This window comes from Delphinapterus leucas, chromosome 3 (assembly GCF_059928025.1).
Source record: "Delphinapterus leucas isolate spDelLeu-1000000601 "Yukka" chromosome 3, BTC_Dleu_Yukka2, whole genome shotgun sequence".
NCBI classification, from domain to species: Eukaryota; Metazoa; Chordata; class Mammalia; order Artiodactyla; family Monodontidae; genus Delphinapterus; species Delphinapterus leucas.
Genome location: NC_143131.1, coordinates 49855156 through 49872377, shown reverse-complemented (window position 1 = coordinate 49872377; position 17222 = coordinate 49855156). Strand labels below are relative to the sequence as shown.

At 39.3% G+C, this 17222-nt stretch overlaps 1 protein-coding gene across 2 annotated transcripts in view; it reads right to left on the bottom strand.

The window, feature by feature from the left end:
- Positions 1–770: 770 nt before the first annotated feature.
- The window catches only part of ZSWIM6 (zinc finger SWIM-type containing 6), a 206288-nt gene continuing 189836 nt past the window's right edge, over positions 771–17222 (bottom strand). For both annotated transcript variants that reach the window (XM_022596877.2, XM_089908890.1), the window contains exons 8-14: positions 16626–16772; positions 15313–15573; positions 11395–11530; positions 8174–8331; positions 7401–7564; positions 5564–5645; positions 771–3495 (exon numbers count right to left, since the gene is read on the bottom strand). In XM_022596877.2, coding sequence (XP_022452585.2) covers positions 2633–3495; positions 5564–5645; positions 7401–7564; positions 8174–8331; positions 11395–11530; positions 15313–15573; positions 16626–16772 — 1811 coding nt within the window. In that variant the 3' untranslated portion in view covers positions 771–2632. The remainder of the gene's footprint in view (positions 3496–5563; positions 5646–7400; positions 7565–8173; positions 8332–11394; positions 11531–15312; positions 15574–16625; positions 16773–17222) is intronic.

The following is a 17222-nucleotide window of genomic DNA, read 5'->3' as shown; positions in this document are numbered from 1 at the left end:
AGGACACCATACTAAGTGAAATAAGCCACTCATAAAAAAGACAAATACTGTAATAATTCCACTTACGTAAAGTCTCTAAGGCAACCAAACTCATAGAAATGGAAAGCAGAACGGCAGTTACCAGGGTCTGGGGTATAGGGAGGAATAAGTTGTTGTTTAATAGGTATATAGTCCTGTAAGATGGGGAAGCCCTGGAGATCCGTTTCATGACAATGTGAATACACTCAACACTACACACAACACTTAAAAACGCTTAAGGTGGTACGTTTTATGACGTGGTTTTACCACACACACCAAAAACGTATTTGCGTCATTTTGCATTTAGATTTTTGATGGAGATGGGGTGGGACAGACGTTTATAATGTATATGTAGCATTTACCCCTTATACTGTAATTTCCTTTAAACCACACACACACAAAAACCTCTAACAAACTTAGAATTTAATAAATATATCAAGTACTGAGCATCTTCAATAATAGTTTATTAGGGAAGAATGACCAAATGTACAGACTGAAGAAAAACTGGCTATTCTGTCCCATGTTTTATCTCTGTGATCATCTGATTTATGTCTGTCTTTTCCACTAAGCAGAAAAGTAAGCTCCAGTGTCTGGTTTTATTCACCATTACATCTCCAGGGCCTAGAAAACAGTACATAAATATTTACTGAATGAATGAATATGGTATTAAAACACTTGGAGATGTGGTAACACCCACGTCCATAATCACTGAATTCAAGCGTAATTAGAGATATACCATAAAGGAGGCAGAATCAACTTTCAAAAAACTAATTTTAATCAAAACAAAAATTGTTGATCATTAACAAGTTTATAAAACAGTGATTTAGTTACATAAATAAATTGATATCAGTGTATCAAATCTTAATTACTTTCAACTTCATGAGCATGTTTACATGGGTGATGAAGTACAACCTTTTTTTTTTTCTTTTTACCTATTATAATAAATAAAATGGAGCGCATGAAATAGTTCTTCTAAACAAAAATACCTACAAACATACCTCTAGCATGTTCTCTAATGAAGGGAACAAGAGACACTGGACAACTTTTGCACCAAAACATAAAAATTGCTTTAAAAAGCACAAGGTTACAGAACCATCAGCTAAAGTAAAGACACTATACTGTAACCAAAGTTGGTATTTAATAATATAATGAACAGTTTGGTAGTTAGATCTCCAGTTTGGTTATTTTAAAGCATTAAGACAAGGCAAGATAGAAGGCTGCTTTTGTTTTGAGTAATTCTAGAGAAAATAAAATATATTTAAAAAAAAGAAAGAAAACTGAAAAGTAGAACAGTCATACCTACACAACTTTCTGTCCTGCACAAAGTCAAAATACCTATGCAGAATAGATATATAATATATATAATGTTATTTGTGCACAAAGGTTAGCTTATTATTAGCTCACTGCAAAGGCGTAATGTATCAGATGTCAATTGTTTTGGAAAACATTTTGCGTTTTGTCGAAAGGATATTTCTTTTAAGTTTCCTAGGCTAGGAGGCACGAACCCCAGTTCCGGCATACTGTATATTCTTAATGCTAAGGCTTGCTGCTCTGGCTGTGTATTTTGTTGCCCCTCTTTATTCTAGTGCCTGTTACAAGCATGTGTGGTGTAGTGGTTGTGGTTGGTGTGTCTTGTGTCTGTGTGTATACATATATATATGTATACATAAGTTGTATAAATATATATACATATATAATTTCTCCCAATAGATCTCAGTCAAACCATGCAATCCAAAAGGTGGCTCTGCATAGATGCCCAGCATGAAGTTCACCGCCTGAGCCAACCCTGAAGCAAGGCGCACTTTTAGTCCTTCTGATAGGTTTTCTCTCAGTTTTTTTTTGTTTTTGTTTAAAACCAAGCTACTGCAGCTTCAAGTATTTTGCATTACATAGAATATTTTTTATAAATTAGTTAATGTTATATTTTCAATATTCAGACATATACTATAATATATATACAGTACAATAAATGCTCTCATTCTTTTTTTTATTTTTATTTTTTTGATAAATCCCTGAGAATGTATGTTGACAGTCGCTAAGTTTCCACATGCACAAGCATTGTGTGCCATGCTTCTGGACGAACAGCACTGCAAAGCCACGTGGGTCAGCCTTTTAACTATTAGTATTTTCGTTTTGTTGGTTTGTTTTAAATATGCTGAAAATGTAAAGATGAGTTACAAAGGAGTAAAGCTGAATCCATTCGAGGTACTTATCACAGGATGGAGGTGTTTTGTTTGGTTTTTAAAGCCATTTCAATTATTTTTTTTTGAGGCTGTGAACGTATACAGAAAACAGGAGAGCTATGTGGACTTTTGCCACTTGACAACATATACTCAGTGTAAACCAAACCTTTTTAACCTCTCTCTCATACAAAACCAAAAGAACAAAAAAAAAGAATAAGAAAAATAATAAAATAAAAACAAAGAAAAAGGGAAGAAAATTAAAAACACACAAACTTTCACATGACAATTTAGTCTGCAAACGCAATATAACTATACACATATAATACCGGTGTGGCTCTGTTCTTTAAGTTAAAAAGGGTACAAAGGCAGGCTCAAGTAAAAACAAACTGTCCCCCCCATTCCCACCCCCACCCCCATTCATACGAGTTCTATCAACCAAACCTCTCCCGAACCAACATCATCAGTTTCTTTTTGCCTTTGTAGATCTGTTTCAGGTTGTCGATGAACTGTGTAAACTGAATGTGTCCATCATGCGCCATTAGGAAGGTCTCTCGGGCCTTGCTGAGGAACTCTATAAACTCACTATAGTGCCGAGGACTGATGTGTGTGAGCCGTGAGTGTGTCGTGTTGATGTAGGCCCCGATTGTGGCATCCAAGAGTTGCCTCAAGGGGGCTTTGTCCAGTGACATGAGCTTACCAGAGTTCCTCCTTCCGTGAAGTCCCACCATGCCAGGAGTGGTCAGAGTGCATCTGCGCAAAATGTCTGACAGTACCGTTGCACACTTGACACTCTTGACCACCAGAGGTATTATAGCTGCAAGCTCGTTTTTACCAAGGGAGTGGCTAAGCGCACAGGCCCACAAAACGTCATTAATGGCAGGGTGCGTGTCCTGATTGTAGCTCAGGTTAAGATGGGTCATGGCCAGGGTGGCCAGCTTGTAGGCCCTCATGGGGTACCCGCGGTGCTCCATGTACCGTGCTATTGTAAAGAGCTGGGTGTAGCTCATGCCAGTTGTAGCAGCGTCAAGAACAATTTGGTACGCCGTCTCAAAAGCTATGTGATCCTTTTCACACAGGGTCAGCGCGGAGAGGGCACAGTTCTGAGGGTCCTTCATAGCGCACTGCAATGCAAGTGTCCGGGCGCTGCTGGCCAGCTTTTCCTGCTGGTGGCAGTCCAGGTGGAGGCGGACGATGGTGCTGTTGGACATCACGGTGGTTGCAACAATACTTGTGGCTTCAGTGGGAGTAAAAAGCGTAAACCAGCTCTGCATGATGCTGTCCAGGGCGTAAACACCTGCAAGGAGCACAGAGAAGCCCCATTACTGACGAGAGGCTGCCCAGAGGTCTTGCCTTATTTCCACTTTATAATCAATGCTCACATTGTTAACCATCACAGGACATGAGCTAGGTCAGAAAATCCTGTAAGGTAATGTGCCTGGGAGCAACCTTTTAGAATAAGGTTATTATAGATTGCTATTCAGTGAAATGCCTGAAAGGAACATGAACTTGCTGTAATAAAGAACTAATCCTCTCGGCAGCTGGTATTTGCACTGTGCTGCTGCTTGCTTGCCATCGCAGACAATGGCTTTTTGCTAATGAGTTCTAGTTCACTGGGGCCTCCTGTCAGTTACCCACCACAGAATCTGAGTCAGAAAAACTACAACCCTCACCAAAATGGGGAGTTTTTATGTGGTCTGTGTGCCTGTGTGTAAGTTTAAAGTACACACAATACAAAGTGATTAAACACACAAAGAAGCAGGAAAATGTGACCTATAATCAAGAGAAAAGAGTCGACAGAAGCAGACATACAGACGACTCAGATGTTTGAAATGGATGACAAGGTCTTTAAAATAACCATTTTAAGTACACAGACGCAATATGCCTCAGCTGTAGGAAAATCCTAAACGTGGGCCATTTAAAGCACAGGTACTAAATCTAAGAGAAATTAGGCCTGTTTCTTGGTGCAGGGGTGGGGGAGTGGTGGCAGTTCTTAAACTGGTATTATCCTTGTATTGCTTCACTAAAGCATCACTTCAGTAATATAATTTTTTTTTTTTTTTTTTTTTGCGGTACACGGGCCTCTTACCCCTGTGGCCTCTCCCATCGTGGAGCACAGGCTCCGGACGCGCAGCCTCAGCGGCCCACGGGCCCAGCCGCCCCACGGCACGTGGAAACCTCCCGGACCAGGGTGTGAACCCACGTCCCCCACACCGGCAGGCGGACTCACAACCACTGCGCCACCAGGGAAGCCCCAGTAATATAATTTTTATACTGAGACCAATTTCCCTTTTTCCAAGATAACATACCATTATAGATTAATAAAAGAAAAATAACAAGAAGAATGTTTTTACAGTATCTGCTGTGTCAATCTTTAGATAAGCACTGAGGTAGCAGTGTCGTCTCAGCAAGAGGTGTGTATCCTTTTCTGATGCAAATAAGAAGACGACAGTTTAACCCACATTTATTTCCAACAGCCACCATTTTGTTTGCGTTGGCCTTCTCGCCAGGAATATATGGGTTTTTTAGTTATGATTTATTGCTGCAGAGGGGAAATAGTTGGCTGAAGGGTCTCACAGATTGCACTGTGTGGTCAACCGGGGATCTTCTTTTTTTTTTTTTGCAGTACGTGGGCCTCTCACTGTTGTGGCCTCTCCTGTTGCAGAGCACAGGCTCCGGACACGCAGGCTCAGCGGCCATGGCTCACGGGCCTAGCTGCTCCGCGGCATGTGGGATCTTCCCAGACCGGGGCACGAACCCGTGTCCCCTGCATCGGCAGGCGGACTCTCAACCACTGCGCCGCCAGGGAAGCCCGGGGATCTTCTTATGGCTACTACAAATTCTCACAAAGCTCACCTAAACCACACCCAGTGGTCATTTCTCTGTTGGATACCATGACGAATGCCCTCAGATGAAGAAAAAACTCAGTGCAACTAGATAACTTTATATTGTTTTCATTAAAGTGACCTGAACCATTAACCCACAGTCTAAAGTTAGTTCCAAAGATGGTTTGCTGCCTACCAAAGATTCACTCTGGAATATGAAACTGTAAACTTGATTATCACAAAAGTTACTGAAAGCACCTTAAGTGTGACAGAACAGCTGAATAAAAAGTGTCTGCTCCCTGACTTATTCCATTTTAAGTAAGAGTTGGAGCCCCACAGATGTGACAGGAACAATGCAAGTGTGTATAACTGAAGGCTGACGGTGGGGTTCGGGGAAGAGAGCCCCTGTACGTTGCCAGAAGGGGCAGGAGCCTTGGAGAAGTCAAGGTAAAGAAGTGAAAATGTTCTTCTCTGTACCTGGAAATAAGTGAAATCTGAGCACGGGGAGCCTTGGAGCGCCCCTGCCCCTGATTTACGTACCCACTTCAGTAGCGCACGTTACCAGCCACCTGACCATCTCCCGCCGGCGCCAGTTTAAGGTTGACAGTGTCATTCGCATAACCTATGAAGACAGGATAACAAAATGTTTTGGAAGATTATCCCTAAGTCAATGGAAAAAGAAAACAATTCATTCCAAGGTATAAATTAATAGGCAGACTCCCTACTACCAGGAGGACGGAAAGCCTTATTTCAAATAAAGCTGTGCATATGAATTTGGACTTACCCACAGCTCCCCTTGCTGGCTTTGCCCCAGCCTGGGAGGCAGGAGGTCTGTGTTCTATTCTACTCCTGGTAGGCCAACTGACTAGACGTGGCAACCTGGGCAAGTCACTCAATCGACCACTTCTCTCCTCTGCAAAATCCAAGGGCTGGACTGGCACAGTGAACACAGCCCACGCCCTCTTCCCTTCTCCAGCTTTCACATTCCATGGTTCTAAATTTCTGAGCCACCTCATGAATTAATCCTGACTAGGAACCCTCAGTTGGCAAAGAGGTTTTCTTTTTAAATAATTGTTTTAGTTATCCCTTCAATCTCTGGTTGTTCCTTCCTGGCGATTAAGAAGATAAACCCCAGGTCTATAGAAAGAAATCACCTTTGGCATCATTAGCAATCTAATTTTGTTTTTTACTTTCTAATAGATTACAAGATAAAATTCACCATATCGTCCTGCTTCCCTCATTTGTTAAGATTCAGAGCATCTAGGGACGTAATACTCCTAAAGCCTTGGAAAGGTCCTGTGGGATTCCTTCCTGGGTCCCAGGAAGAATGAGGCAGGGAGCAAGCTCTCAGTAATCTGCCGTTTACCAAAAAAACCTGCCAGAAGTCCAAATACCCAGAAAACTCATGTTAATGGTTCTTTCTGCATCATACCTTTAAGAGGAAAATGATAACAAAAATAAGCCAAACAACAAGAATTTATTTTTTAAAAGAACTCTAAAATGTCATTGTATAGCTTAAATGCAATCTCCCATGCCCTCTGCTTGGAGAGTACTGTAAGTGGCAAGTGCGTTTTTCTACAGTCTAATTCTTTAACGTTATTAATCACTGTTAAGGAGAAGCCGTAACTAGAAAACAATATTAATCATCTAATTGGGGCATTCTAGTCCCCATACTTTAGAAAATTAGAAGATGACAATTTCTTTCACTGCATTTTATGGAGGGAAAAACACAAATGTTAATAGAGATTCCCTGAGAAAAGTAGAAATATAAACTTCAGTTCCTGGTTTATACAATAATCTTTTCAGATACTATAAGGAAGCAAACATCTATCTACATGACTAACTCAAAATGTCCTTGGTAATATGTCTAAGGCCTGCTGAAGCTGAAACTGGACCCCGGCCCAATCCCTCTTCCTTTACCCTAATTTTCTCAGGGTTATAAAAAAGGAGTCAGAACTGTCCATCTATCATGAAAATGCAAACATCAGTAAATATCCATACCTCCTCTAAAAATTTAACCCTAACAAATGAATCGTTATTATACATGAGAGCTTTATTTAAGCCATGTATAGGAAGAACTCTTCTTCAATTCATTAAAGGAGAAACAGTGATGTTAAAGGCTCTAGTACAGAAGATGATTTTTTATTGAAAGACACAAACAGGGCTTCTAAAGGTACAGTCCTACACATGAGGCAGCAGTCTGGTTCAGGTGGGAATGACCACAACTGCGAAGCCCAGTGCACTCCTGAAGTCTAACAGATCTGTGCACCAAAGAGTCATGTACCTACGCTAAAAAGTCCAAACAAACTGCAACACCCTCGGATGATGCTTTTATTTAGCAGTCCTTGGTGCCCCAGGAAAGACCACAGTCACATACCTGCAGGCCCAGCTCCAGAGACACCTTCAAAAGAGTGATGTCTGGCAAACTGTCCATGAGAGTTGCTATTTTAAATGCATCTTGGGCAAGCTTGAAGATGTGGGATGAGGAGTGAATGTTTTTCTGGATGGATTCTAATACTGTTTCCAGCCTCCGAACATCGCCTACAACGAACAAGGGGAAACCAAATCAAAGCAAAGCAAGGCAAAGCAAAACAACAACAACAAAAATCACACAACCACACACACACACACACGGAGTTAAAAAAGGAACAAAACAAAACACAAAGTACAAGTTACTTTACATGAAATGTTCACGGATGGCACAGATGTTACAACTAAGTGTCCCAAGGTTATTGCATATCTATGAATCCGGGCTTCAGGAAAAAGATACACTGAGACACACCCTCATGACTAAAAGCACATGTGAACCAGAACCAACATGAGATAGCAAATAGTTCTCTCAGGTTCCTGCTTTTTTATTTCTGGTGAATATTTCAGGGAGAATTTAATCTGCCTCTGAAGCTCACCCACCATTTACATGGCATGGTAACTAAACCCAAACTCTGCCAGCAGCAAGTTTAATGATGCAGTTAAATGAGGAAAATGCCAGCTCAACTGAGTAGCACCTGTTTTGCTTCATAAGCTAACATCTAAAGAAAAGGATCCCTTACAACATGAGCACCATTATTGAGAATCTGATGGAAAACACGACCCTTAAAATAAAAAGGCAAACTAACAAAATAATCATGAGGCCTCAGGACAACCCAGTACCTTTGGCTGCAGTGAGCATAGTGGATGCCAGCTCGCACTGCTGGGATTCTATGTGGCTTAGAGTGAACCAACGAGGGTACCGGTTGGGAACAACGGATGCCATGTGGTGTGGACGGGTGAGGTCTCCCGCTGGAGCAGTGGATTCCAACACTAGCAACCTGTAATGACAAGACAAGGCAGGCGGCTCTTAGTTACCACTTGTCCATCACCCTGGCCACAGGGACTGCCCAGAAGCCAGAGGAGCAGGTTGCTGGGAGCGATTGTTCAGGTCCTCCGTGAGGGAAGAGCTGGTACAGCTACACTTTGCTGTCTGGATGCTAAAGTTACCTCGTTAATTGCCCATCGCCTAACCCTAAGAGGTTTCCTTTCTTTAGCATCATTTAGAAAACAGCAACATTCAAGGAAATTAAGACATGTAACAATGGAGAGGTTTGAAACACAAGTCTTAATGTTTACCTACTGTAAAATTTCTGAATCTTATCACTCATTAAAAAATCAAAAGAAACTGATATAGTCAAGTGGATATTTAAAACTGAGATTACAACCGTTAGGAATCAGTGTATAGCTGAGACAAATAAGTTTAACTTATTAAAACAAAGTAAAACAAAAATGACTTGTTTCCATATATTCATCCTTTCTGCATAATTAGTTCCTTATTACTTCAGAAATTTGTAGTTAGAAAATGTTCTATCAATCATATCAGAGATGATGGATGCAAATGATCCAAGCATTTGTCCCTTGACAGTCTTGCATAAATTCAGCATGATTTCTTATTTTAATCAATGTATCTTTAAGAATATGTTGACAAATAAAGAACAACTATTGAAACAAAGCACATGCTTGGCGGTCTCTTTCAAATATAAATAAGCACCAAAGAGATTAGTAGAGTAGCTATAACTGCAATAATTTTTTTACAATCATCAAAACACTGACCTTCCCTCAAGTACACCAGTGTTAGGGACTGTGGAGTAAGAGCTGGGGACCAGGAGAAGTTAGCAGGGTCAGGGTGTGATGCTGGGCTTGGGGCCCTACCCAACAGCAATTATTGCTCTGGTAAGCCAAATCCCTCATTCCCTTTTCCTTTTATCTAGGGACAGAGATGCTAGCATTTGATGGTGGCAATTAAGTAGTAAGAATTTTGGTGGGGTTGCTATTTAGCTTTCTAAAAACCCAGACTATCCCTATATTCACAGGCAGATCCTTCCAGAGCTGCTGTAGAGCACACTAGTCAACGTCCCTGGAAAGATGAGAAAATGATTGTGAAAATGCCCTTCTTCAGTATCTCCCCTCTCTTTCTAGAAAGACTAAGAAGCAAGTAAGTTACCTGTCTCTTTTCCTTCCTGTTCCCCTGGCTGTCTTGAGATGCTCTAGTAGTTCACACCACCTCCCTCCCATGGCCATCCTTTGGCTGAGGGCGTGTGGCAGGTAGAAGAGAAGAGGTGGAAAACAATTCCCCTGTGCCCTGCTAGTGTCCCCCGTGAACGAACTGCCTGGGCAGCAACCAAGGGTGGACAAAAATGAGTTTCTGAGCGTTAGAAAAGCAAGCCTCCCCACCTGAAAGATACCTTCACATAAGCCAGAACCACAGAGAAACCTTAGCTATTTTACCCTTAAACTTTACAGTAACTGTAGCAATAGCATCTGGTGGCACTATAACATTAGTATCCTTCCCTTTACCACAGGAGCAGAATTGTTAGGATTTGAGTAAGTATAGAGCTGAACATCTGTCTTCACCTGATAACTTCCATTTCAGCTTCCCAAAATGGGAATAGGAATGTACTTATAAAACTGTGCTCTAAAATACAAACCAAGTGGTATAAAGTAATTTGGTGGGGGACTTTTGCTTATGTTAGTTATTTTATTTTTTGATATTTTAAAAACAGACAAGAGAGAACTTTTAAGGTTTCTCTGATATGTTAATGAGATTTCATGTTGCCAAGGAAAGCATGTCAAATTAAAGGATGTCAGCCTCAATACACAATGACACACAGGTACACATATACACACACACAAATACAAACACACTCTATTGCTGCATAAAAGAGGCCTCCTGTGACTTATAAGCTATACTCATACAGGAAAGGCATTGTTTTTGAATCCATTACACTGGCTGCAGAGATAGTATCTTCGATGAAAAGTTTCTGTGGAATCAAACTGTTCTCCAGCACCTCAAGCTTTTAGGTGTGTACGTGGTTTGTCTTTAGGTGGCAATAACAGGGTCTAATCGGCACTTTAACAAAAGTGTGTTAATTAAAGAGTTGCACAACAATGTAAATGTACTTAGTGCCACTGAACTGTACAGTTAAATATGGTTGAAATGGTATGTTTTATATTATGTGACTTTTACCACAATAAAAAAAATTTTTTTTAACGTGTGTTAATTAAAAAAAAAAGATAAAAGGAAAAAAGCTCATGTTTTAAGAAAGGTAGATATTCCTTTCAGGTCCTTAAAGTTTAAAAGGCTATATATAAGACTGAAAAATTTAATCTTGAGTTCATTAAAAAATATTCAGCTAGAACAAATTCGTGATAAAAATAATTATTTTGTGAACTGACTTTTTAAAAGGAGGGTGAAAACAGAAAGGTCAGCAGCAGAGAATGTGTTCTAATTGTTATTACTGAAAAGGAGGGGCCGAGGGGTGGATGGAAACAAAGCTGAGGCGAACAAATCCTGGAAGACCCCTAAATAGTGATGCCTTCAACACTAGATACAGCTCCCATCTTCTCTCATCCTCCAGTGGAGCATAAAGGTGTTTCGGTGCTAGGATGGCTTTCCTGCGCTACTGATGGAATGTGTAATTACAGCCGGTGTGAAGGGCTCTCTCAATTATTATATTCAGTCAAGTATACGTGTTATTTACCACTGCTTCAAAAATCTAATTTTTTCTAAACAGTTACGTTATTTAGGAAGGTTTCAACTGTTGCTGCCTTGTGGTTAAACTTGGCCTGAAGTTGTTCTCTAGTCCCAAATTCTAGCTTCAAGAAAAAGCAGGATAAAGCCACCATGAACATGAGTGACAGCAGACAAGAATACCATTCTTCCCTTACTTTAAAACAAAAGCGAAACAAGCCAACAAACCACCACCACCACAACCCAAGAAGCTTTTTTTAGTTTTTCTGCTGCCTACAAGAAAAATGAATGAATGAGAAGTCAGTTAACAGCCATTTTTCCCAGTGGGGGATTTGGATTGCCTCTGCCCGGCGGGGCTGTGAATACGTACCGCATTGCTCTCAGTGCAATTTTGTATGCCAATTCAGCATCATGAGGTAGGAGAGAGGTGAAGAGATACTTGGCAAATGTGTGCATTGGAACGCTCTCCCGATGGATTATTTCGCCTAAACCACTATATGGTCCGGCTGTAGGAAGAGAGTATACACATTTTACATTCCTAAAAAAGGAACTAAGACTTCTTGTAAAGTATAGTTTAAATTTTTTATGTAAAGTTATAAACAATGCTAATCTAGTTAAGAATGTAATCTAAGTGACATAGTAGAAACGAATACAATTCTTAGTAAAATGATTCTACAGGGTAGAGTATACGATATCAAATTCACTTCAGGAACAATTCCCTGTGCCACAGCTAAAAGGAGAATCACAGAACTATGGGGGCAGAACTTTTTCACATTATAACTGCTTCAGAGAAATAAACACTCCAAAGCAGGAAACCTCACTGAATTTAAGAAAGACCCTATCTCAGTGTGTGATATCTGAGCATCCAGATTTTCAAATACACAGATGACTCTACAGCTTAACTTTGGAAACTGCCCCAGCCCCAGTCAGTCTTAGGGGCACAAATAAGCCAGGTTTCCAGAAAAGAGTCCTCTGTTTCAGGGGGAGGGATAGGGAGGATTCTGAACCACAAATCCCAATACAAAGACTTTAAATATTGTTGCTTCTAATAAGCAGAAATAGATATTAATTCTCATAAAGGATTAATAATAAAAGACCAGAATAATACTCACCGTAGGCAAAAGAAAAAAAAAAATAAAGTAACTGATTCTACCACTATTTGGACTTCAAAAGACCAATTTTAAAAGTAAAATTATATTTAAACTGTCAAAATTCATTTCTTAGTAAGTTGTGACAGGCACGGTGGCAGAGCTGACTTCCCCTGTGTGCTCTCTGGATGCTACCCTAAGAAGGACAACACCAACTTTTAAAATAAATTTTGAAAGGAAACCACAGTGGTTAGTTCAGCTACTTTCCGCTTAGGTGCTGTGAGGTTTAGTTACTGTGAAGTGTTTTATAAGTTAGTTTCCATGTCACCTTTGGGTTAACATCGGTTTCATGACTTCTAGAATTATGAATCATGACACTACTGCTCAAAGGACATAATACATTTGTTTTCCATGAGAAAAGTAAGTCTGGTGAAGAGTTTAGAATGCAAGAAATGCAGTTCAGAGGAAATGGTGAGAGGAGCTACTGAATTGGGCACTGAGTAGGAGCATGATACATTTTCGATCATTTTAACAGAAGTTGTTTTTAAATTTCATTGTTTTATTCTTTGGTTAGCATTTTTGAATTGTTCCTTATTAAAGTACTTTGAAAGTCATGTAAATAACTTATTTTTTACGTAGACAAATTAAAATCCATCCTAGATTTCTAATTTTATCAAATCTATTAATCTTTTTTTCTTTTTTTTGTCTTTAAGACATTTAAAAATGTTTTAGCGATCTGATATTCTTCAAAAGCTGATAAGGCATTACAATTTTACCTTTAGTTCATATAGTGAGGCCAGATTATTTGTTATATTATAGAATGTTTGCCCTCCCCCCAAATTCATATGTTAAAGCCGCAACTCTCAATGTGACTGGAAGATAAGGCCTTTATGGAGGTAATTAAGGTTAAATGAGGTCATAGGGGCCTTGACCTGGTCCAACAGAATTAGTGACCTATGAGAAGAGACAGAAAGAGTGACCTCTGTCTCTGTCTTGTGAGGGCTCAGGGAGAAGGCAGCCATCTGCAAGGCAGGAAGAGGGCCCTCACCAGAAACTGAATTAGCCAGCACCTTGACCTTGGACTTCTCAGCCTCCAGAACTGTGAGAAATAAATTTCTGTTGTTTAAGCCACCTAACCTATAGTATTTTTTAATGGCGGCCTGGACACACTAAGACATTAACTCTATTTTTTTAAGGACTAATTACAGCAAACTTGTATATTTTCCATCTTCATTTCTCTTCCATTTCCTTTCAGTGTTTCCCTTGTACCATCAAGTTCCCTTTTTATACTATGCAGGGAAGGCCAGGATGCATAATCAACATAATAACACCTCCCAACAAGCAAAACATTCAGTCAGGTATCACAGAATTATTTGCTGATTAATAGTCAGTATAATGCCTGAACTCTGGTGTACTGAAAAATGAAAAACTGAAATTTGAAATCTAAGTTCCCCAGAAGTGCTTTTCCAATATGCCAATTGATTCAACGTGCCCATACTGTGTCCAGAAGTGATTTAACACTCAGCAACAAAATACAGGGCTACTGCTTCCTCTTTTTCATATACCGGAGTCTGCTAACTAATCTGCCCCTGAAATTCACAGAGTATAAGTGTATGAAGACCTTGGTGCCCAGTGCAGTCATCTCAGTCATGGAGCGCTTATCTTTTGGAGTTTATAGAAATGGTCCCTTGGCTTCCCCTTGGACTTCTTCCTGTCCTGCACCAACCACTCTTTGGGGCCTAGCAAGGTTGGGAAAAGAGAGGAGCATGGGGTGGGTCATCAGCCCTCCTTACAGAGCACAGTTCTCACTAAAATGTTTAATGGGAAGGTATGGACTAAGCAAAGACTAAGACAAAGTTAAAAAATATTCATGAGTAATGAACACGGAGACATTTAAAAAGGTAAGTGATGAACAGATATCAGACACTATCAACTTTGAAAACCACACATCCTCATCTTTTCCCTCAGTATAATGAAAATCATAAGGCAGTTACCAAGAGTTAACTAAGAGCCAGCATAGAAAAGTTTATGGCTAATGATATTGCTTATATCAAAAGGAAATATATGACAGGAAACTAAGACAGTAATGAAAGGATCAAGATCATTTGAAATTTGTCAAGATGGGCTTTTATCTTTAGGGAAAAAAACTTCAGGAGAGTGCTTCAAAAAATTATTAGGAATTTTTACCAAAATTAAGCATGTTTTATTCAGAAGAAGATTTCCCCTTTAAGGTGCACTTCTAAAACACATAAATGTATAATATATTTAATGAAAATATTTTTTTCAAATAGATCTTTAGGTTTGGACATATGAAAAGTTTTGAAATGCTATTTTCTCTAAATCCCTTCCCTATATATAGCCATTCTGAATATAAGATGAAGATACCGTACTGTATGAGCTTATTAATCACAGAGAAATCCACAGAAATAACACACATGTACTTGAGAGACAGAAGCAGTTTAAAAGATTTGACATCACCTAAATCTGTGTAAAAGATCAGGCTACCACATTAATTACACTTATTCTTTTCAAGAAAAAAAAAAACATTAAAAAAAAAATAATGCCATCCAAAATGTATTAGGCCCTTTAGCTCTTGACCTTATAGAAAGAAGAAAACTAGACTTTGCCTTAGTGATTCTATGAAACCTTTACTTTGATGAATGTATACCTAATGTATTCTCTGAAATAATTAGCGCAGTGGAAATTCACTTCTGCAGTCTCTGGTCCTTTGTCAGCATGTGCAAATGACATGTTCAAAACCCAGACGTCAACGTAACAGCCAATAATTTGGAGGAATGCCAGCCAATTTCCATTTTATTACTTAATTGATCAAGCAAAGAGGAATATGGCTACCAGCAATAACTCACTAAATATCAAACTTGCATTTATCTCAGGAACAACACAGACTAAATAAAAACAGTCCTTTTTAAAGCTGGTGGCATTTAAATGGGGCTCATTTCTAGCAGGTTATCTTACACGACCACCTAAATCAAATGATAAACATGTAAACATCTGAACATTTTTATTAAGTGATACTATTTTTTGGAAAGTGAACATGCCTATGACACTCAGTGACCATACCAATCAAGATAACCACCATATTAAGTGTACTCCCAACGTAAACTGTACTCCCAACATAAGAAAGCTGAGTGGCTAAATAAAATGGGCTAAACAAGTGAGAAAGTTCTTTATCATACTACCTTCTAATAGGAAGACTGCTTGCTTGCGAAAAATTTTCACCAGTGTGTCATCCAATTCAATTTCCTGAAGCTTGGAAATGAGCTGCTCCTCATTCCGGCAAACCTTCTCTTGGGTATACAGCCCATCAGGCATAATACGCTGCTGTCCCAGCCCTATTAGGGCTACTTCCACAGCTAGCGTTAAATAGGATTCTCCTTCTTCTAAGAATTTGTGTGCAGGTAGATGCTGGTATTCCAGAGACTTGCACTGTCCCATATTCTCTGTCACAAAAGAAATCAGAGTTCAGAAACTACTTTTGCAGGTACCCTGATAAGTACGATCTATTTTACCTAGTACTCTTAAAGAAATTATTGACTTAACTCCAAGAAAGCCAGAAAACCATGTTTCTTAGGTTAAAGTATAAAGTTTTCCAATATCTTTTAAAAAATGACCATGAATGACTAAATGTGTATGTTCTGGGGGACAGAATATTACAAATATTTTTCTCTCACTAAAAATGAATCACCAAAGAAAACTATAAATCTAAGGAGAGATACTAAGCATACCTAAGAGTAAACAAATTTTTAATTAAACAAGAGTAAAATTACATGATGGCTGCAATAGTTATCAATTTTTTAAAGCCTGGCGTTAAAAAAATTTTTCCATACTTTTATCACAATGTTGTAATTTATAACAAAAACAGTAGAGAATACAACGTATATGTAACTCAATTCCATGGTCCTTTTTGTTATCAAAGAGTCATCAGTCACAAGAGAAGGATTCTTTGAGGATTCTCTTATCTCTGTTAAGGTGTTTCTATTAGAAATTCTTAACAAACTTCAACTGTCCGACTCCCAAGAAAAGTGAATTCAAAGTCATACCATACCCTCACCCTCCTGATAGAGTTTGGGTCACCCATAATCCATGAAGGCAACCACCACAGGCTAGATGCTTAACTCTCCAAGCTAATCCAACCATGGGAGTAGTGAAGGGACAATCCTTCTTCCCTCCCACATGATGTACATCCTTATTTTATATCTTTATGCTGGAAAACAGTCATAAATGCAGATAAATTCTTAGATGTACAATCATTGACTAGAAGGGAATAAATATTTTTAGGTTCTTGACACATGCTGCCAATTGTCAACTCTAAGACTTTTCCCAGTTTGTAGGAGCCTGCCTGAAAAGTGTGAGTACCCTTTCTTGCGAACTGCTAGTACTGTTAACTATATGGATTCATAAAACAAACTGTGGAGAAAAACAATGACCAATGATGAATGCCATTCAGGGTTTAGGGGAAAAAAGCACATGAGACAAATGTCAATGGTTTTACCTGTAAAATCTGAGAACACAGGGAAGCTTTCATCATCAGTGTGGCAGGCTTCCATTAGGCTGCTGAAAAGAGTGCCCACGGGGTCCAGGGGGTGTCCAACCCAGCCCTCCAGATTGGTTATTGAGGTTATGCTTTTATGGGGTAGCTCTGTGTAAGAAAAAGGAATTGAGACATGGAGAGAAGTAGAGGACAGAAAGGCTTTACCATTTCCAGCATCCTGACAAATTAATACTAAATTCAATTCAAAATTCCTCTTTAATTAAAAAACAAGGGTACATAAAATCCCCAACCTGTGAACTATTTTAAGTTCTAAAGGTTCATCTGTGAATCAATATAAATGGTGCTAACTTCCCAAGACAGCTCTCAAACATCTATTTAATTCATATGCTCAGGCTACTAGGTTAACATTACTACTTACACTATTAAATTATGATGTATGAGGAAAATGAATTCTAAATTTCTACCTGAGAAGCTAAGGACAACTCTCCTCACTTCCTAGGAGTGGCTTTAGAGAGAACTAAGAAGTCCCCCTGGAATTATCATTGGATAACTAACTCTACAACTACGTTAAGAAGGTACTCTCAGAGTCAGTGCTCA